The sequence below is a fragment of the Hippopotamus amphibius genome, chromosome 14, assembly GCF_030028045.1.
Source record: "Hippopotamus amphibius kiboko isolate mHipAmp2 chromosome 14, mHipAmp2.hap2, whole genome shotgun sequence".
NCBI classification, from domain to species: Eukaryota; Metazoa; Chordata; class Mammalia; order Artiodactyla; family Hippopotamidae; genus Hippopotamus; species Hippopotamus amphibius.
The window spans coordinates 372,354-393,831 of record NC_080199.1 but is presented as its reverse complement, the minus strand read 5'-3'; the positions used below and the strand labels follow the sequence as shown (position 1 = coordinate 393,831).

The 21,478-nt window shown below is 64.8% G+C and overlaps 1 protein-coding gene across 6 annotated transcripts in view; it reads right to left on the bottom strand.

Annotated features, from left to right (window-relative positions):
- GAS6 (growth arrest specific 6) overlaps positions 1 to 21,025 on the bottom strand; it is a 32,014-nt gene extending 10,989 nt beyond the window's left edge. For 2 of the 6 annotated variants that reach the window (XM_057707365.1, XM_057707370.1), the window contains exons 1-8: positions 20,763 to 21,025; positions 20,427 to 20,593; positions 8,897 to 8,921; positions 7,528 to 7,590; positions 3,320 to 3,442; positions 2,422 to 2,544; positions 734 to 808; positions 136 to 264 (exon numbers count right to left, since the gene is read on the bottom strand). In XM_057707365.1, coding sequence (XP_057563348.1) covers positions 136 to 264; positions 734 to 808; positions 2,422 to 2,544; positions 3,320 to 3,442; positions 7,528 to 7,590; positions 8,897 to 8,921; positions 20,427 to 20,593; positions 20,763 to 20,835 — 778 coding nt within the window. In that variant the 5' untranslated portion in view covers positions 20,836 to 21,025. Of the gene's footprint in view, positions 1 to 135; positions 265 to 733; positions 809 to 2,421; positions 2,545 to 3,319; positions 3,443 to 7,527; positions 7,591 to 8,896; positions 8,922 to 20,426; positions 20,594 to 20,762 lie in introns of those variants that run through there. The other 4 variants (XM_057707367.1, XM_057707368.1, XM_057707369.1 and 1 more) reach the window with 4 other exon arrangements.
- Between the last annotated feature and the right edge of the window lie 453 nt (positions 21,026 to 21,478).

Below are 21,478 nucleotides of genomic sequence, written 5' to 3'. Positions count from 1 at the left end.
GCGTCCCTGGGTCTGGGGCCGGGGGCCAGCCGCACAGGAGGCAGGCGTCGCGTGCGTGCAGGTGCGCAGAGCCCACGCGCGCGCGCGCCCGCATGCCGTGCGCCTGCGACAGTGGTGCCCCCGGGCCCCGGGCACCTCGGCAGGCCTTCTCCTGGGAGTGGAAGGCATAGCCCTCGTCACAGAGGCAGGAGTAGGAGCCCGGCAGGTTCTGGCACCGAGCCTCCCCGCAGGCGCCCGCGTCCGCGTCCGCACATTCATCTAGGTCTGCGGGAAAAACCAGCTGCATTTCAGGTCCACCGGGCCCGCTGGCAGCCGGCTCCACACCAGCGGCCGCCCGCCCGGCCTGCGGAGTGAGCAGGGCCTGGCGGTGTCCACACAGTGGCCCTGGGTGGCACAGCCCTCCTCCCCTCCCTCTCCCCTCCCCCTCTTCTTCCTCTTCCTCTCCCTCCCTCCTCCCCCCCCCACCTCCATCCTTCCTTCCATCCACTGGGCTTTGCAGCTCCAGCGCAGGAGCAGGGGTGGGGGCGCGTCTGATCAGGGGCCTGGGCGAGAAGGCTGATTTCAGAGGCTGCACAGGGCACCAGCTGGCCGGGGTGCACATAACTGTTGCTTAATTCAAACGACTGCAGTCCAGCAAGGTAAAAGAGTAACGCCTGCGGCCTTTTGACCCTAAGTCCCATCCTGTGTCCCCGGAGCCCCGCGCGGACCGCCCAGCTGCCTGCGTAGGCCTCACCTGGGCTCCCTGGCTCCGCCTCCCTGCCTCTCCTCACACGGGGTCCACCCGTGGGGAGCCAAGGCCACAGTCGCCCTAATTGACAATCAAGGGTCCATCCTGAGGTTCTGTCCCTTCGGCCACTTTGGCAAACAAGTAGAGAAAGGCTGCAGTTAAGAACTGGTTGCTACAGAGACAGTCGGAATTTCTAGAAAGTGCAGATCAAATTGCATCGATTCCTCAGGAGCCAACACGGAACCACGTGCCACAAAGACTTGCAGCGCCTCGTGACTTCATTACAAGGGCAGTTCCGCAAACACGGGCTTCCAGAGGTGGAAACCAAGACGTCTCCCAGCGGCCACTTGCGGGAAGGCGGTTCCAGGCGGTCAGGACTGCTCTGCGTGATGACCAGACTGCGGCCATGACACAAGCTGCTCCACCCTGAGCAGAACGGCACCTCTGGCCTCACAGTTCCAAGAACTGGCCTTATGAGGATGGGATTAACACTGTTGCAGATGATAATCTATATCTCTGTGGGCATCAAAATAGTTGCAGCTTTGCTCTGCCCACGTGCGTACGTGGACACGCAGGACCACCAGCAAAGAGATGCTACAGACCCCCGTCGACAGCCTCCAACCTGAGAAGACGGCGCCCGCGTCAGCACGAAGAAGCTGCGGAAGATGGACCTTCACCCCAACCGCACAGACACGGACTGGGGATGGGCAGACAGCTCTTTACAGGAAACCGCCCTCAGGCGGAAGCCCCTCCTCTTGTCACTTCAGCAAAGCTGTATCGTAACTAACTGTTAAACCAGGCACCTCCGCGCTCTCCTCATCTCCAGCCCCAGCACACCCTTCAGATCTCTTGATCACACAACAGCCTGCCTAACGCGCCCGTTCTTTCTGTAGATCAAAGCAGCAGAAACGAAGCATCACAGGTGACCAGATCTCTCCCCCAGCGTCCCCGTCCATGCTCTCCCGGACAAACTGTGTGACCAAACTGTGTGACCAAGACAGCATCTAGAGGGAGACCACGCGGAGGTGACAGGCCTGCGCGCAGTGGGGGACGGCGAGGACGCTGACCCCGCATCTCCTTGGTGAAGCGAGACTCCTTCTCTGCTTCCCTTGAGACACTGTCACGGCCGAGAAGGCTCTTTGGAGGTGGTTTTTAGGGGATGCTGAGTCCACCATCTCCCCAGACGGCCTGCACTGCGATTAAAGGCACCTTTCCGTCTACCATGTGTGAACACTGATTTTGTAAGCAGAGAGCAGGGGGACCCCGGGGTCCCTGACCACGCCCCCCCCCGCCCCCCCAAGACATCCTGGACCCGACTCGCACAGAAATGTCTGCAGGCCCCGTGGCCTGGAAGGTGGCCTGGCAGCCTCCTTCCCTCCTGGGGCAGCGGCACAGTCTCCAGCCGGGCCGGCCCCATCCACAGGTCCCTGTGAATCAGCCCGTGTCACGGTGCTGGGGCAGCTCCCTGTGACTGCAGACATGCCTGGGCATGTGCTGTGTCTGCGGGACGCCCGCCGCCCTCCTGCCCTCCCTCCAGGGCCAGGGGAACCAGCCACGGCCTGCAGCCTCTTGCAGAGAAGCAAAGTGACCTTGGCTTCAGCCAGGTAGCAACTTGGCAATCGCAGAAGTAAGTGGGGAGGAGGAGAGAGGGAGGGCTACGGGGGCAGAGGCCGGGGTCCAGACCCAGGCCTCACCGTGGCAGGTCCGGCCGTCCAGGGAGAGCGTGTAGCCGCCGTGGCAGGCACACTGGAAGCTGCCTGGCTTGTTGTAGCAAATCTGGCTGCAGCCCCCGTTCTCCTGGCTGCACTCGTTGACATCTGGGAACAGGACACAGGGACGGGCAGAGCCAGAGGTGACCCACAGCCCACCCGGAGCGCGTGGCAGCGTCTGCACCCCCAGCCCCACGGGACCCCCCCTCAGATCCTGGGTGGGAGGCCACAGGGCCCAGCCCCATCACCAGGCCGGAGGCACTGAGGGGCCCAGGGCTCCCGCCACAGCGGGGGGCTGCCTGCGGGTCCCGGCCAGGTCCTGGGGGGTTTCTGCAGCGCCTCTGCTGACCCTGCACCCTCCAGATGCAGGGAGGTTGCACGTGAATTTGCTCTTGACTCCTCTCTGCTCCATGGGGCCGGGACGGGTGGGGCAGCCGCAGGCCTGGCTCAGGGAGGGGTCGCCACCCTCCCCAGCGCCCCGCCCCGAGGAGCTGGCCCGGCTCAGGCCCTGAGGTGTGGGCTCAGCACCACGGCTTTTCAAGTTCGGTGGCTCCCTGCCCAGGGGCAGACGCAGGACCTCCCCTCCCTGTCCAAACACTCGCACTTGAGGGGCTGAGGGCCCCGCCCGCCCAGCTTCTCCCCGGGGCTGAGCAGGGCCTGGCCGGCGAGGGGCCTGGCCCCCTGGACAGCTGGCCCCACAACGTCTCCTCACGCCCGCCTCAGCCAGACGGGCCGGCCCAGCTGTGTCCCCGGGAGGGGCGGTAGGGGGGCCTGGCAGGGAGAGGAAGAAGACGGGGGACTCACAGCCCCCCTGCCCTGGGCGGCCCGGCAGGGAGAGCCCAGCGCTGTGCCCTCGGCCCCCCGCCAGGCCGCCTGGCCTCACCTCTGTCGCAGAGCCGCCCCACCCAGCCGTCTCTGCACTGGCAGTAGAAGTTGCCCATGAGGTCCTGGCAGACGTGGGTCCCCTCCTTACTGCAGGGGTCTGGAGAGCACTGGTCAGGCAGCTCTGCGTTGAAAGGAAGGAGACGGTCACCCTGAGCTGCTCCCGGTCGGCTGGGAGGGGCCGCGGCAGGCCTGCAGCACGAACGTCCCCTCCGCGGGCCCCGGCCAGCCACACAGACCCCCCACCTCTGGGCAGGAGAGGGTCGCAGACCGGGCTGGCCGGGCCCCAGCTGCTCGCAGGAAAGCCAGCCTGGAGGGTGCGGCCGCCCACCCACGGGGCCAGAGGTGGGGCCGCGGCCCAGGGCAGTGGAGAGAGGAGTGGGCCTGGCGGGGCCCCAGGAGCTCGGACCTCCCGAGGAGCAGGTCCCAGGGCCCCGGCCCACCCGTGGGCCAGCCGGGCAGACGCAGGACGTGTCCCCGTCCTCGGCTGCCGCGCGCACCCTTCCAGGCCAGGCCCCCCGCTCCCTGGGCCCCGGCCCGCGCGCCGTCCCCAGCCCCGCTCCACGGCGCGGCCGCCCCTCCTCCTCCAGGTCTGCCTGCACCGCTGGGTTCCCGCAGGGGCCCCTCCGCCTCCTGCAGCACCTGGCAAGGCCGGCTGAGCGCTCGCCCACCCCCGTGCCACCCCCGAGTGTCTCAGGGGCCGCGTGGTGAGGAGGGGCGTGTCAGAAACGCGGGGGTCACGGGCAGGAAGGCCGCCCCGGCGGAGACCCTGCCCTCCCGGGAGAGAGACCCCGAGCTCGGAGGCCCCGTCCCTGGGCGGCCAGCGCAGGCGGCGTGGCAGGAGGGGGGCGCCGGGGGGGGGGAACGAGGAGAGGCTGGTCACAGGCCTCGTGCCAGCCCTTGTCCTTGGCACGGACCCAACACCACGCTTTGTCCCTCTGTGTCCCACGCGGCTCTGGGGACCTGGTCCCCGGGGAACCCCGCAGGGACCCCCGGCTTCGCGGTGACTCTGTATGATCGTCTGTGTCCAAGACACGAGAATGCCCGCCTCCCACGGGGTTCTCCGTGTGGCCTTTCCACGGGACACCCTGGAGTTTGCGTGCTCTATACAATGACACGCAGCACAGCACTGGCGAGTGTCGACCGGACACGGCAGCTCCAGGTATTCTGGAGGCACGTGCACAGCTGTCTCCCGCGGGCTCCGTGAGCACCCGCCACCCCTCAGCCAGTGGGAACTGGGCCTGGCGACTGGAGAAGCGAGGCGGCGGGCGAGGCGGGTCAGCCCTGGGGCCCCCACGCCGCTGTCACGAGGGCTCCCCCCGGGGACAGAAGGGCTGGGCCGGCCGGGGTCAAGACCAGTGCCAGGACGGAGCTGCAGGGACAGGTCAGCGTCCTGACCCTGTCTCGGCAAGAGGGGGCTCTGCGGGGGCAGGGAGACAGGCGGGGGCCGGGGGGTGGGGAACGTGCGCGGGGCCCGGGCGGCGCCCGGCTGTTCCCCCAACAGCACCCGGCACGTCGGAGGCCCCGCAGCAGGGACGGGGGGCCCGGGTGCATCTCCACTGGACGTGTTTGGTCAAGGGATTCAAGTTACTGCAGAAGCACACGCCCGGGCGCTGCCTTCGTTTGCAGTGTGCCTAGAATGCCTAACAAACAGCGCCCCCCAACCTGAAAAACCTCAGGGCCCCCAGGGCGGGCTCGAGAGGGCAACGCCGAGCTCTCCAGCGGGCGGCCCACTCCAGGAGACTCCACACACACCCAGCCCGGAAGACGTCCACCCGCCACGGCTTTTACGTGTTGCCTGCTGGGAAGCTTATCTCCAGGGCAGAGGAAGGAGGGCGTCTTCAGGTGCCCCCCGGCGTCTAGGAACTCAGGGGCCGCGGGCGGTCCACCGAGGGGCTCTGTGCCGAGCCGGATCCGAGCCCTGACCCAGGCCCCCTAGGCAGGAGGTCCGGGGTTATCTGGCCGGGTGACGGCGGTGAACGCACAGGAGAAGCAGCTGCCGTGTGGACAGGAACGTGCGGCCTCGGCGGACGGCCAGGCCAGCGTAGGCCTGTCTCAGGGGCTTTCGCTCCTCCGTCCGGAAACGTGAGGCTAACGACACGTCGTAACCTGGGCAACACACGCAAATGCGGGCCCATCGTTCTTACAGGAGAGAAGGGGCACCGAGACCCTTCCCTTGGGGGGACAATCGGCCAGGACTCTGTAGACGGCATCGCCACAGGCTTCTGGGACCCAGAGGTAACGCCTCAGAAACCAACCCTGGGCTCCCGGGGAGGCACATCTAGAGCGAAGGACCCCACGGAGCCCCACCCCACCTGGACCAGGGACCCCTCGGAGCTCCCAGCCTCTTCCCTGCGTCAGAGATGCTCGAGGCTGGTCATGAGCTAAACAGGACGCATCAGACAGCTTTTTCGCAGTCTCAAGAAAAGGACAGTCTGAAACTCAGGGACTAAAACAATCTAACACATTTGAGTATATAACTGAAAGAGAATTAAACACGGCTGATTCACTGTGTTTTGCAGCCAGAACGGGCACGAGAGTGTTAAGCCCTTATGTTCCAATAAAGAGCTTAGACACAAACACAGACGAAAAAGAAGGAGCCGGTTTGGCAAGCTGGCAACAAGGAAACAGCGGCAGGACAGCCAGCTGGGCGGCCGTGACGCGCGCGTCTGCCTGAGGCCGCGAGGTCTGGCCGAGGTCACGGCGGCCCCCGGGCGGCCGAGGGGCGGGGCTGCTCCCGTCACCGGGCCGTGGGCCGTGGGCTCCGGCGCCCCTGAGCGCCCGGGGGCCCCCGCCCCGCACCAGCGGCCCGTCTCCCCGCACGTGCTCTCCTGAGGCCCGCAGCGGGGCCCCTCCCCTCCTTCAGCCCCCATTTCTTCTGAGCCTCTGGTCTGGGTTGTCCGGACCTGCGGCGAGTGAGGCAAAGCCAGCGGCGGGCACGTGGGCAGGCGGCGACCGGTCACGGCGGCCGAGCCCCGGCCCCCGGGCTCTGGTGCTCTGGGTCCCCTGCCCGCCGCGGGGCCCCCGCAGGGCAGGTCCGGGCTGCGCGCAGGACTCCCCCGCGGGGCTGGCTGTGCGCTCGGAGCCCGCGTCCTCCCCGCGGCGCAGGCGCCTTAAAGCAGCTAGCGTGGGCGCTGGGCGGGGCGGGGCGGGGCGCTGGGCGGGGCGGGGGGGCGTGGCCGCGCCACGCGGCTCTCAGGCCAGAGCCAGGCCCGCGGTCAGGCTCGGCTGAGGCGGGCCTGCAGGTCCACGTGTGGATTCAAAGTCACGCAGAACGTCACTGCTGCCGCAGGACAATGTAGAATGACAACAAGAAAGACCCACGATTCGCCGACGAAAGATGTTGCTCCCTTTTGTACAAATGGCGAATTTACAAAATCGATGGACGGCGCCTACAAATGGAGAAAAGCGGGCAAAGAGTACGCACAAGCCCTTCACCAGGAAAAGAAACACCCGTTTCCTCGACACGGTGAAGCTCAGCTTCACTCGTGGGTCAGAAAAACACGCTGACTTGACTGGGGGTCGTATCTCACCTCTGCTACGGAGCCATATAAAAGGCAGGACGCGACGCCCGGGGCTGGGGCAGGTACGGGCGGGGGTCGCGGGGCCGGGTCTGTGTCTAAACGGAAGAAGGTCTCGGCTTTCCCTCAGCACCTCCATTCCTAGGGAGTGTTCTGCAGGTATATTCAGACAGGGAGGCCCCTCTGGCTTGGTCTGCTCTAATAAAAACCGCCAGCAGCCAGCCGTCCCCGGTGCACGCCGGCTGACAGCACGCACGCGGCCCGCCCCGGTGCGCGTGTGGACGCGGCCCCGCGAGGGCCCACACAGGAGGCGCCCGCGCCGCGGGGGGCAGGAAAGGAGGAGGGGTGACGGGTCCAGGAAGCTGCCACCTGTGTGGAAATAAGAGACTCCGTGTATGTGTTTACGGGTCTGAGAATATGCTTGGAACCAGTGGCCGCGGTGATAGGGGACTTGACTGACCAGACGGCGGAGCTGGACGGGCCTTCTCTCCGCCTGCGCAAGGTTTACATTTCACCCTGTGTGCATTTCCTGCCTGTTCAGAAAACCAACACGCACCTGCTTAGGAAAGGACGTTCTGGACCGAGGGAGTGGACCCCCTGGCAGGCGTCACGGCTCGAGAACGGAACGGAAATACAGCAAAACCCAAGTCCCCAAACTCAGGGGCTTCAAGGAAGGGGACAGACTTACTTTGCACGCAGGTGACGAAATCGGGGTTCTTTTTGTACGGAGATCCATGTTTACCGATGCACTCTGCAAGACAGGGAGGGCGGGGCGTCACCTCCGGCAAGGAGACGAGTCACGCTGACACACAACACGGGAACACCGTCGAACGAGAAGACGCCTCCACCCACGGGCAGAGAGGAGCGTGGGGCCCCTGCAGCCTCCTGGGTGGGCTCTCTCTGCCGTACAGAAGGCTCTCCGGGGGCACCCAGGACGCTTTCTGACCGTGGTCAGAGAGCGGGCCTCCATGTCAACCTGACCCCTGTTTGGTAACAGTGCCCTTGCTTTGCCTGCCAGTCTCTTTGGAGAACTAGTTCCTGCTCCTCCAGGCCGTCCGCCCCGGGGGCTGCACACGGAGGTGGGGGAGGGGAGGACCACCGGCGTCTGGGTGATCTGAACTTGAACTTGGGCACAAGGGTGTTGAGCCACTGCACTGGCCCTTCAGTAGGTCACTGCTGCGCGTCCCTGCCTGGGAGGACGTGGGCAGGGCAGTGGACAGCGCTGGAGGTGGCCCAGGGGACCACGTCGCCTTTGCCGCAGGAAACAAACCCACACACCCGAGAGCGAGGCCAGCAGGGAGCCGGACCGGGCTTCTCAGGGCCGCCCTCGGGTCCACTTGGCCTGTTGCCAGATGCGCACCCAGAGAAGGTACCGCTAAGAGGTTATAGGGTCAACGGAAAACTTACCAAAATGCACTTTACACAATTAAAAAGGAACGCCCCGGAGTGCTTCTCTCTCGATATAAGTACAGGCATCCAAAAGCCCCTTAAAACAGCACTGACTAAGGAGCAGTTCTCGGAGGAACTTTCCAGGAAAGGCTGGACTGTCTGCCTTCTTCCTCGCGTTCTCGCCCGCGCGTCCAGCGGGGCCGCCCCCGCCCCCGCTCCCCTCCCCAGACATCCCTGCTCGACGCCCAGGACTGTTTGCTTGCACGTGCCCTGTCATCCAAATTAAACCAAATCACTTCGCATGTGCTCGGCTTTAATTAATAACATGGGACCGATAACCAGAGCCCACATAAGCCAAAGCCCTTTGCGGCCTTCCGTAATTTCACAGGAGCAGAGCCCTGAGACCGAAGGCCAGGGAACCACGGAAGCAACCACGCTCCCAATCAGTGGGCTAGGCCTGGAATCCGAGTGGGGCCGAGGGGGAGCCAGTGGCACTGGCCGGAGGTGACAGCCGCACGGTCCCTAGGGTATAAAAGACACGAACCCGGCTTTGCCCTGCGCGCCCCGGGGAGCTCCCAACTCACGGTGTGATTAAGCCTCACCCCTCCAGGAGGAACTCGGACGTGGTCTGAGTCTCCCCACCAAAGGAGGCAGGGATTTCAACTTACCTAAATACCTTGGATAAAAGTACTCCTGCGGAAAAAGAAAAGGCAGCAGTTAACCGGCCGCGCGCCAGGCTTCCGAGCACCCCCACGGGCGGCTGTTCCGCGGAACCTCACGCTCCCCCCCGCCCCCCCCGCCCCGGGAACGGACCAGGAGCCAGGTGCTTTCGGCCCAGGCCGCCACGGGGCTTCTGCAGAATGACGTTTGCACCCTGAGACCACACCTGCCGTACCCAGCAACGCTGTGCAGGCGCAGTGTCTCTCAGGAGGATGAGAAAAAGCCAAGCCACAGACCCTGGAGGTCGCAGGGGCCCCTGGGGAGGTGGGAGGCCCTCGCGGGACTCCCAGCAGTCACCACATTTGTAAAAGGAACGCTCCGGCGACCACCAGGCGGGAGAACGCGTGCCCCTCCCGGCAGCAGCTCTGGTCGGGGAGCAGGGAGCAGCCACGGGAGCCCCGACCCCCGAGCACGCGGATGTCCGGCTCAGGCTGACTGCCGAGCAGTTTGGTCCTAAGTCCCCTCGCTGCTGGAACCAAGCAACTGCATGTCAGCTGTCACCTGCTTGCTGGGGTCCAACCCTCACGACCACCCTCCCAGGAAGGTCTTTCTAATCAGCCCCATCGTCACAGCTGAGTAAACGGAGGCTCGAGGCTGGCTGTGGAGTCTGACCAAGTCCCGTCCCAGCGAGGCAGGGGTGCCGGGCCCCGCGGGACCTGAACGTCACGCCTGCTGGTGGCCCACAGCCTCACGTGTCACCCCCACGCGCGCTTGGCGGGGGCCCTCGGCTGAGCCTGGGTGGGTGGGGGTGCCCTGCGAGGACGCACAGACGCGCTTTCAGGAAGCGACCTTCTCGTACAAACGTTTCTTTTAAAATGCAACTTCTTTAAAAGGGAAAGTAAGGACCAGAGCAAGTCTGGGACCGGTGACACGTGCGGTGTCCCTTTCGAAGGTGACATTCATGCAAATGTGACGAAGAGGCAGCGGGAAGGACCGTCCTCCTCTCGGCTCCCAGGCCCCCACCAAGCCTGGCTGTATTTCTTTCTCCCTCTTTTCAGTCCTGCACTGGCTGACGCCGGGGACGGACAGACGGGCAAGTCCGGGGCCCTGTGACGAGAGCTCTCGGGGTCCCGCGGGTTGTGGCATCTTTCGAGAGTCAGAGGAGAACAGAGGCCACCGGGCTTTGTCACAAAGGGAGGGGATTTGGTTCCGAAATAAAGGATTTAGGATGGACGCAGGAAGCGCCCGCTCAGGCTTAGGGAGCCCAGGGTTAGACCAGCATTGAACACGACGCAGGCCTACAGGGAAGCACCCGACACACACGTTTCCATGGCCGCAGCTTTCCGGAAGGGCGGGTTCCATCCTTCAGAACAGTGACCCGTTAGTAGTAACGTGTAATATGCTTAAATACCGAGCCCCACGGTGGTGCGAGGCCAGGCTCCCCGGCCCTCCGCGCCGCCCTGCTGCCTGCGGGTTTGTGAACCTGGGGACGTGCGGCCCGACGCCCCTTCGAGGAGCCGAGCCCACGGGCAGCTGGGGACACTCCGGTCTGCCGTGAGGCCGTGTGCGCTCCAGAGCTACAGGGAAGCGTGTCTGCGAGCCGCCTCCCCTGTCTCTGCGCCTGGTGATCTGTCCCCCACACGGGAAGGGAGAGCGAGTCTGCGTCACCCCCGGGAGGCGGGCCAGGTCCCCGCGGGGACCAGGGAGGCACGGGAACGCCGCCCTGACGCCGCCCCACTGCCCACCGCGGCCCTCACGTCCCGCCCACACATGGACCCGGGATGCCCGCGCCCGGCTCTGCCGACCAGCGGGGACGCTGCCTGGCGACGCAGCAGCGCACCGACCTTTCTGTCGTGGGACGTCCGGGACGTGCACCGGGAGTACGCAGCATGACGGGGCCACCCCACACGACGACGAACGTGGTTACTTCTCAAACAGCGCACTGAGAGTTTATTCCTTCCTTCAATATGTAACTGCCCGAAATTCTGTTTCCAACCATCTCCATCTCTCCTCCCTGACAAAGGAGGCTGGGACTCGGGTTCGGGACACGATGCAGGCAGGTGGAGTTTTCCCCGGGGGACAGTCTGCGGTGGCGTGGGGGCGGTAGGGGGCTGGCCAGTCCTCCGGCCACAGCCTTGCTGGCACATCTGTCTTCTGGCGGGGGGCTGTCAAGGTCACGGCAGCCTGAACTGCCGTCGCCGAGGCTTTGGCTTCCCAAGAGCGTGACACTCACAGCGGCCCCCGAAGATGCCCGCCTGCAGGTGGGCGCCCAGGCTCCCTCAGTCCTGCCCGTGGACCCCGAAGGGCTGCGAACCGTGGGGCTCCCCCAGGTTCTCCCAGCACGGCACATACACAAGCCACTCTCCTTCCTTTCTCCTAAATTCACCTCCTCAGGTGCTCCAAACGGAGTGCAAAAGACTCCACGAGACTGAAGGAAGCGTGGACACCACTTCCCAGGACACAGGCTTCCGGGATCCCCCAGCCCCTGCTCCACCCAGAGGACCCGGGGCGGGCCCTGCAAGGGGGGCAGGCCCCACAGACGCCCTGAGAGGGCGCGACACCCCCTCCTTCCTCAGACACTGAAGCGCACGTTGCAGGGAGGTCCTGGGTGTCACCACCCCGTGACCGGGGGGACCCTGGGGCCGTGCTACAGCTCTGCACGTCTGTACGTGGTTCCCGAGGCTGCACGCACCCCTCCATCCCCACGGCCGTGCCCTCCCACCCAACCCGCTCCCGCGTGCCAGGGACAGGGCCTGAGTGGCGGGGTGGAGGGTGCTCAGGAGCTGCTATGCCCGCCGGGAAGCACGGTCCTCTTGGTCCCCTTCGCAACAGTTTCAGGACAGCATGCACTGCTCGGGGCCTTGGTACGGGCGGCAGCGGCTCTCAGGGGCAGGGAGACCCGGGTCCCCTAACTGGGCCCTCACTTGCCGAGCACTCTCCTGAAACCTGCACCTCCCACGGCACGTCCCTCTGCACCGCCCATCACGTGCTTCCCACCTGCTCCGGGCACCTGCCGCACGCCAGCTGCACGGGCCCCGAGGCAGAGGGCGGCAGCCTTAGCTCTTAGCGGGTGCACGGTCAACTCTGTGGGGCAAAAACCCGAGCGGGGGGGGGGGGGGGGCTGGTCCCTCCGAGTGCAGGATTAAAAGGCACAGCATGGGCTGTGTGAGTGCCACTAAAAAGCCCCGCATGAGAGGCGTGTCGCACAAAACGTCTGTGACGTGGCTAAGCACAGGGCCTCCTGCCAGGCTCAAAAATACTCTTGGAGATAAACCTCCTAAAACAGGTTTGCTTCCACACACCTCTCCCCACAGGAGAGGTTGCAGGTGCGGCCCAGCAACCGCAATTCTTCCTTTATCCTCAGTAACAGAACTCTGGATTTAGTTGCAGCTGCAATGCACGCAGCTACGGGACCACACTTCCCAGCCTCCCTTGCAACTAGGGGTGGCCGTGTGACTAAATTCTGGCCACGCAAAGACTGAAACTGAATAAACAGAGTGGGGAGCTTTGGTTCTCCAGCCTCCTTGCTGGAATGCAGGCGTGATGGCTGGTGCTCCAGCACCTTGCCTGCTGTGTGAGGAGGCCTGGAAGACAAAGGCCAGGCACCAATACAGTGGAGCACAGAGAGGTCATGTAAGTCCCTGGGTCCCCACCAGTGAGCAGCCCTGGGCAGCCTGCCTCCCACCTTTTACATGAGAGATAAACTGTCTCGTTTAAACCACTGTTGTTTGCATTTTCCAAATTTATGAGGCAAAGATACCAGGCTAGCTGAATTTGAAAAAGGAGTGTAAATAGATTTATAATGACCTGCAAAGTAAAATTATAAATCTACCATGGGTGAAGATTTCATGAGTCAGTGAGCATGTTCTGGGAAATAGCCAATGCAAAGGCACTGATAAATACGGGTGTAGGCCAGTTAACAACGACATAAGAGAAAGTCTACAAGTCCCATATCACAGAACGACCACTTCAGGAGAGAATAACCCGATTATCTAGGATTAACAAAGGCTCGTGGGAATATGGATGAAGTCGCCATTTTTTGCAAAAATGTCTCCATTTATGGTAAGGATAACGTCGGCTTTCTAAAAATCATTGCTATTTCGAAAATAATATGCCCTGCCTCTCCCCCAAATCTTACTTCAATCCTTCTTTGTTCTGAAAGTTTAGTGCCTAATTACATTGATAGTCCAGATTTTACAAAGCATGAAATGGAATAAATTTGTTTTTATAATTTACAGTTTCATTCCTCGAGGTCAATTTGTACACTCACTGTGTAATCTGATCAGTGTTCAGCGGGTCACTCCAAGTGGCCTTTCTTCCCGTCTAATGTGCTCTCCTGGTGGAGGCCTCTCGGGGCTGCCGGGCTCCCACCTTCAAGGCACTGGCCGAGCACCCACAGTTCTGCTCGGAAACTCCTTTGTTCTCAAGACCAAACGCAGCGACGCTGCGCACTTGAGTGACTGGGACGCTCATGGGCAGGCAAGGAAACAACTGAGCCTCGCCGGGCACTGAGCCTCGCCTGCCAGGCCTGCCACGTCCCCCTTGGGAAAGGCAATTCACGGAGGTGAAGCAGCAGAACTTTATTCAAACCATGGCTATGCTGCACCAAGGGATTTCTAAGCACCAGGCCCCGTGCTAAGTCCTTCCTACACCCTCTGTGTTGGCACGAGAATGGCCCCAAAGACGTCCAGGTCCTCCTCCTGGGCAGGTGTGAAAATGGTGGGCCCCACAGCAAAGGGCAGGGAGGGTGCCGACTGGCTGACCTGGGGAGGAGGTGATTCTCCTGGGCCACTGGGGACTCAGGGGACCACGGGGTCCTCAAAGAGCAAGGCAGCGAGAGAGCCAGAAATGGCAACAGGGAAAGAACACCGACCTGCTGGCCAGAGGAGGGAGAGGGGCCCGAGGCAGGGACGCGGCAACTCCAGAAGGAAGGGGCCCCGAGAGACACACCAGACTCTGGCCTCCAGAAGGGTAAGTTTCTGCGGACGTGCTGCCGCCGCAGAGAGGAAATGCTGCATCTTCCCTGCGATCAGAGGGACGCTCCTGTCCCCGCCAACCTGTCCCTGCGGACACACGACTGCTGGCCTCACGCGCTCTGGCAGCACAGGCCCTGGCGAGGGGACAACCCTGTCCACCTGCCACCAACAGAGCCACACCCGCCAACCCCTAGCAGGATGCCAGCCCCGAGCAGTAGAGTGATGGAGTGCGTCCACCAGGAGCTCGTGGGGCAATGCGGCAGAGCGGGAACCAGCGGGCTCCGGGCAGGGACAAGGCCCTCGTGGTCTCCTGCACCAGGAGAGGGCGTGCTGGGCCGGCCTGGCCGGGGGCTCGGGCATCCTCCCAGAGCCTCAGGGAGAGAGTGTGCGTGGTCGCTTGGCAGCGTGAACGGGGACTGAGGCCCGGCAGGCGGGACGGAACGTGGGCCCGTCCTGGGAGGGGCTGGGGGGGCGGAGGCGGGGCGGCAGGCTTCAGCCCGAGGCCGAGGCCGAGAGGCGGAAGCAGCACCGACGACGGGAGAGAGGAAGGAGGGGAGAAGCCAGAGGGAGCGGGGAGAAAAGAGAAGAGGGAAGAGGAGCGTGGCCCAGGGCGCGGAGGAGCCTGCGACCACCCGCCCCTTCACCTGCGCCCACGCAGGCCGGGCTGCAGAGAACGCGCGTCGCCGGCAGGACAGGCGAGGATGGTATGGCCAGGTCGGCCAGGCCAGAAACGCAAGGTTACACGTCCCTGTTTACGTTAATTCGGGAAAAACAAGAGGATGTCTCTTCCCATCATGCAAAACCTCAAAATAAAATGCTGGACAGAGTACAAGGTGACAAGCTATCAGGGCAAACAGCGTGGCCCCAACACCGCCTTGGGGGAGAGGTGGCATCTCAGGCAGTCCCCGCAGACAGGACCCAGGCTCACCCTGGCGGCCTCCGTCACGCGGGTTCCCAGGTCAGCCCTGCGTTCCCTCTGGTCCTCCCGCTAAAGCCCGGCCTCCTCGCGTGGGTCAGTTCCTGGGCTGCATGCAGCGCAGGCGCGCCTCCGACGGGATGGCTCAGACCCCCCCCACGTGCCATCCTGCGACCCTCTGACAGCAGCTGTGACCGCACAGCGCCTGGCCGTTCCTGGCGTCTGGAAGGGAGGTGGGAGGGCACGTCGGTGCCTCTCGGGTCCCCGCTGGACCACGGCCCTGTGAACACGAGCGTTCAATTCCGAGCAGCACAGGACGGGCTGGTGCGAACGAGGACAGGCCCAGAGGACACACGTGGTGGGCGCAGACCCAGCGACTCCCACATGTCCTAGGTCAGGGGTCAGGGTCGGCCACACCCCACAGGAGAAGGTGCCCCTCCCCCGACAACTGCCAGCAGCCGCCTCCTAGCACGTTTTCCATTTCAACCTGAAGCATCGCACTAACGAAACCTGCGTCCACACCAGAGGCCCTGGGGGTGGCCCCTGCGGCTGCCAGTCACGCCACGTGCTGGGCAGGTGGCCCCAGCCCGGCCTCGGACCCTGTGGCCGCAGCCGTGGCCTTCCTGGGTGCCCAGGAGCTGGCCCAGCCCAGCTGTGGGACTTCCGTGGGGCACAGCATTTCAAGAAGAGGTCCTCAGAGAACTGGGTCTGGATGGCAGGGTCTGGAGACAGATGTGGAAAAGAACATATTTCATTACCATGAGCCCTAACTGGAAAGAAGCAAATTTCACCTAGACTTTGGAAAAAAGAACGTCCGAGAACATCACAAGTATGATGGTAACATCACCGCCTCCTTTGAATGAGAGTGCCCTTCTCAGAGGAGACAAAGAACTACGTCCACTTCCAACGTCTCCTTAACGACCACTTCACAGCTCAGCTCTCTCTCAGGGTCAAAATCTACAGGCGTTCGCACCAAGACCGCACGGAAATCACTGGACGAAGATGACCAGCAAAGGGACAGAGCATTCCCGACATCAAATACTGACCCCCGGCCACAGCACCGCCCGCATCCCAGAGACAGCCGCCACCTCCGACCTCAGGAGAGGCAGCCCGCAGAGCCAGGCGAGAGTGACACCCTGGCCGGCTTTGCTACGTCCCAGCCCAGCTACTTGGAATCTCAAGAAACAGGCCATAACCAGCAGCTTCTTAAAGGCTGTTTTGTTTCTAAATCCCACAGGCAGACCTGCGGTGACTTTCAAAATGCCTTTAATTGGTTTTCCACAGACGCTAAGCCCACAGGTGCAGACGAGGTGTCTTTCGGGGGCGGCCCTGTCCCTTCACCGCAGGGCCCAGCTCCGGGCCGCGCAGACCCCCGGGACTAACACAGGCGCGTGTGTAGGTGCGGGGGCAGCAGAGGGGGGCCGGGCAGAGCCCGTCTCTCCCCCAAGGCCACCAGGGGAGCGGCAGGCCTGGTGCGGGCGGCCCACGTGCTGGCCCGTCTAACCAGCCATCCGCGGGCCTCGGAGCCGTGTGGGGCCAGCTCCGGAGGAGACACGGCTGCTCAACAGCCCGCCCCTGCCGGCTTCCTGGGGCTCCCGGCGGGAGGCCCGGCCGCAGCCCCAGGGCAGGGGGCTTCCCAGGCAGACAGGCGCTGGGGCTGGGGCCCGCGCAGGGCGGGGCCCCAACGTGGCAGAGAGGGGCGTGGGCCTCGGTGTCTGCGCGTCCAAGTGAGTGTCAGGGGCTGCCGTCCAGGCGGGGTGGGACCCGGGGGGCAGGTGGGCTGCGGCTGTCCCGGAGGTCACTGGGGGTGAAGAGCCCCCCTCCTGCTGGGACCTCACTTCTGTCCCCGAGACCCCTTAGGCCACTCCCACAAGGGGAGACGTGAGGGAGGGGCTTTCACGTCCCCAAAGACTCTGGGGTCTCAGGAAGACAGGTGTCCTTGGAGGGCAGACACAGATCAAGTCAAGGCCAGCAGCCCCGCGGGGCTCTGAAACCGACTGTACCCCCAAAACCCTCTTGGGTAGGGAACCATCACCACTGGGCCCCCACGTCTGAGAGATGGGGGTCAGGGGAGTGCGGTGGGCGGGGAGGCAGACAGAGGCAGAGAGACACAGACAGAGAGACAAACAGATATCGCCAGACAGAGACAGAGAGACAGAGACACACGCGAGGTCAGAGGTCATGCTGGACTGCACCACGGGATGCTGGGAGGTCCTGAGCGGCTGGGGGGTGGGTGATTCTAGCCAAGCCGCGAACACTGTGAATCCTGTTGTTTACATCTCAAATTAACCGAGGTGACGGGGTCAAGGACCAGGACTTGGAATTCCTTCCAGCCCGCAGGCCTCTGGCACGGGTGCTGGGGGGGGGGGGGGGAACCGAGCCGGGCTGCAGGCTGCGGGTCAGGCTGGGTGAGTCTTTCATCCAGAATCCTTTCCGGAAGCCAAGGGCAAGGGTATCGGGCCTGGAACCGGCCTGCCGTAAAGGACTTAAGTGGGAAGGTGACTGCTGGGCTGGCCCGGCGAGCTGTCGCGGGAGCTCAGGGGATCCCGCAAGGGTGCCGGGGGGCCTGGCACCCAGCGTCCTCTGGACAAGACGCCAGAACGAGGGAAATGCCAGGAAGAGAGAGCAATAATGTGAAAGGAAAACAAGATAAGGAGGGAATCTAATCACCCCGGCAGGGCGGGGACACTCCCCTAAAGGCGAAAGAGTGCGGAGGAGAGGCCTTCGCGGAGGGAGGTAGGCGGACACCTGGGTCAGGAAGGCCCCCCGGCTCCCTTCCTGCCCAGCCCAGGTGCGCCACAGCCCCAGCAATCAGGAAGGTGCCCACAGCTACCCGCTCAAAGGAGAGCTCTGAGGTCAGGTGCCCCCCTCCCTCCCCCGAAGAGGAAGACGGCCGGCCCGGGGTGGAGGTGGGGCAACCCGCCCTGGCAGGAAGCGCCTGGACGCACCCAGCACAGAGGGCACAGCCTCCAGACGCCAGGAGCGGCCTGCAGCCCGGAGGGCCAGCGCCCCGTGCCCGAGCCCCCAGCCCCCCCGGAGCCCTAGGCACTGAACGGGGGAGGCGGCGCCGCCTCCTCTGTGGGCAGCGCTCCACCAGGTGTGCGGCTGCAGCCGGCCAGACACTTAGAGGACGCGCCGGCCCAGAGGTGGCCTTGGCCGCTGAGGCCTGGCCTTTCCTACGAGCACCCTGAGCTGGCGGGTGGACCACGGCCCGTGGGCGCTGGTCCCGCAGCCTCTCCTGTCACACCTCCGGACACAAACGGGAGGTCCCGCGATGTCCCGAGCTAAGGTCAGGGCGGCCCATCCTGGGTCACACCCGCAAACGCTCACAAAGAACATCTGAAGGCAAGGAACGGATGTTTCTCGAGAGCCCTGAGCTCCGTGGGGCAGAGGAATCCACTGTAATGTCGCTGGACGGCCTTTCTCCAAAGGTGTCTTAGCAGTGAGTTGTGTCTGGAGGGTCTCCCCAACCCCCGGGATCCGAGACCTCCCCACACTGAGGAAAGGAGAGGGTGGACACCCGGAGGGGTACCTGGTGGACCAGAGCAGGGCCAGACGCGAAGAAGCCCCCTGACCAGCAACCCCAAACCCCGACGCTAACCGGGCCCTCCCAGCCTTCCACACCTCAGCCGCTTGAGGGAAAGGATGAAAGACCCAGGACCAGACCCAGACAAAGAGGAAGCGGTCTACACAGCCGTCTACACAGCACGCAAGGGACGGGCTGAAACGAAGGGTCTGCACTGAATGTAAGGGAAGGCATAGGAGGGGCCGGTCCAGCCTGGGAAATAAACAAAGGGAAAGACGTGACTATGATTTGGGGTTGGGCGTCGCGAAGGAGGACAGAATTTTGGAAAATTACAGGTGGCTTTGACACGAAAGGAGTTCACTAGTTCCCAGTGAGGTGGACGGGGTGGGTGTGAGAGGACGCCCCCAGTGTCACAGCAGCTCCACCTCAGCAGGGAGGGGAGTCAGGATGCTGCCGGACGTGCCAAGTCCCTGCACAGAAATGGAGGTCGCATCACAGTCACAGGCTGCGAGCACCGCTTTCCTTTTCTTGTCTTCATTTCATCCACTGCAGACAAAATTATAATTAAAACATAAAAGCAGTTAAAGTCGGAGGGGGAACGGCTCTGGGACGTGCGACGGTGATTACTGTGTCGTGTCCAGTGCCAAGGCCCTTCTGTCCTGGACAAGCCGGGGCTGGGGCGGGGCAGGGGTGGGCTGGCCTGGGTGGTGGCCTCACCGCCCTCAAGTCTTGTCACCCGCAAGCCGCATCCCATACCCCCGGGCTGGGCCTGGGGTGGCGGGACGGCACCCGGCACACAACCCCACACCTGACCCGGGGAGGCCAGCACACAGCCCGCGGTGGGACCTTCACAAACCCTCCGCAGGCACAAGCCCCTCTGGGCCACCAGGACTCGTTATAAAAGAAACGGGAAAGCAGGCCAGAAGAGACGGGGCAGAACCGCTCCTTACGCTGCGGTTAAACCGTGTTGCTACTGACACCGAGGGCAGAGTCACGGCAGAAGCAGCCGTCACAGCTCAGCCACCGCACCCGCCAAAGGGAAGGAAGGGCACCGCCGGGCCACTGCTGTAAAGCCTGTTTCAGAAAGGGGGCCAGAGAGGTGGTCCAGCCACCCGCTCAGAAACCCCAGTGGAACTGAAAGCCCACAGCCCTGGCGGCCCTCCGCTGATCACGACAGGCGTCTATTGCATCGCCGAAGAATCCTTTGAAAGGAAACTCCCCCAGAAGCAAACACTGCTGTGAAATCACCCTGACCTGACCGCGCGAAACGATGCAGTGTAAGACCAGGCCACCCACCCGCCCACCGACAGGCGCGCATCGGGTCCTCCCCTGAACGGAGGCCACGCCGGGGCCGCGCCCTGCACTCGGCCGCCCGGCCGCCCCGCGTTCTCCGAGGACGGGATTAACAGAAACGCGCCCTGAGCCAGCACGTCGGGCTCCGAAGGCACCGGCGGCTTCTGCGAGCGCACTCGCCGCGGCTGCGCACGGGAGGCGGGGCCGCGCCCGCCCCGCCCCCCACCTGCGTGTCCCAGCTCCACGCCCGTCCGCACGTCGTGGGAGTGACAGTCGCTGCCGCCCGCAGGGGCAGCCTCACGCCTCGGAAGTGGGGGCTCCATCCCTCTAGACGCGGATCGGGGCGCTGGGCGCAGCCCGGCCCCCACCTCCAACCCCGCTAAGGGGCGGGGAAGCAGGAAACCATGCCGGGTTTTAGGCCATTTATTTCGTTCACGTTTTAAAACGGCTGCACCGCCGTGTTATCGCACGTTTCCTTCAGAGCGGCCGCTTTCCGAGGGCGGACGCCGAAGGTGGCCGCAGGGCCCCCGCAGGGCCCCACGCGGACATCCGCCACCCCCCCCCCCCCCCCAGCTAAGGCGGCACCCGGCGTCGCAGGAGGCCTGCGGGTGGGCCGGTGCCGGCGCCTAGGACCCTGCCCTTCCCGCGACGGCCGCCCCGCGGGAGGGCCTGGGTGTGCCCTGCGGCCGAAGGACGCTCCGGGGCTCCCACCCGCGCGCGCGCGCGCGGGGCGCCGGTACCCGCGCTCGAGCGGAGCCCGGCGGCCCCGACGCGCCGCATCGCGGCCCCAGGCGCCGGGCCCACCCCGCGCCGCGCCGCGCGCTCACCGTCTCGGGGTCGTTCTCGAACACTTCCCGGGCCTCCTCCCGGCTGCACAGCTCCTCGATGCACTCCCTCTCCAGGTGGCCCTGCTTGGCCTCCTCGAAGACCTGGTAGGCGCGGCGCTGCCTGGGCCTCAGGAACTGCGCCGCCTCGCGCGCCCGCAGCATCACGGCTTCCCGGGCGCGGGCGGAGGGCGCAGCGGGCGGAGCGGGGAGAGAGCGGGGACGCGCCATCAGCGCGGCAGGGCCGGGGCGCGCGGGTGCGGGCACCCGGGCTCCCCTCGCCCCCGGGGCGGCGGGTGCTGGCGCGGGGGGTCTCGCGCGGCCCCGCCGGGTACTCACTGTGCGCGGGCTCGGAGGCCAGCAGGAGCAGCAGCAGCGCGGCGCCCAGGGCGGCGGCGGGCCCGGGCGGCATGGCTGGGCTGGGCGGGGGCCGGGGCCGGGCCGGGGGCCGGGACGGAGCCGGGCCGGGAGCCGGGCGCGCGCGGTCAGGCCGCCCTGCGGGCCGTAGCGAGGCGCGGGCGCCGCGGGGCGGTGGCTCCGGTCATCCTGTGCGGGCGGCTCTGAAGGTCACATCCCGGCGGCGGCACCGCGGCGCTCGCGCGGGGCTGGGCGGGGGCGGCGGCGGGGGCGGGGCGCGCGGGCAGGACCGGCCTCGGGGCCGCGCAGGGCGGGCGGGGCGCGCGGGCGGGACCGGCCTCCGGGCCGCCGGGCCGAGCGCGTCCTCTCCGGGAAGATCAAAGCCCGGAGGGGAAACGGGCCCCTGGGCCGCGGGAGGGGACCCCGCGCGGGAGCCTCTCCGCGGTCGGCAGTTGAGGTCACGCGGGGCCAGCCTGACAGGTAGGGTCTGACCATTTACCAGATTCCAACCTCTTTCACCCCACCCCCCCGACCCACCCCAATCTACCGCCTCGGTTTTGGAGTCTTCTTTCTGGGTCACATTCTTCTCAAGACTTCAAACCCACCGAAGAAAAATAAACAGAAGTCAAACCGAGCCCCAGTGGGGTCCAGGGAGCGACGTTAAGCGATGTCCTTTTGTGATCTCTGCTTTCATAGTG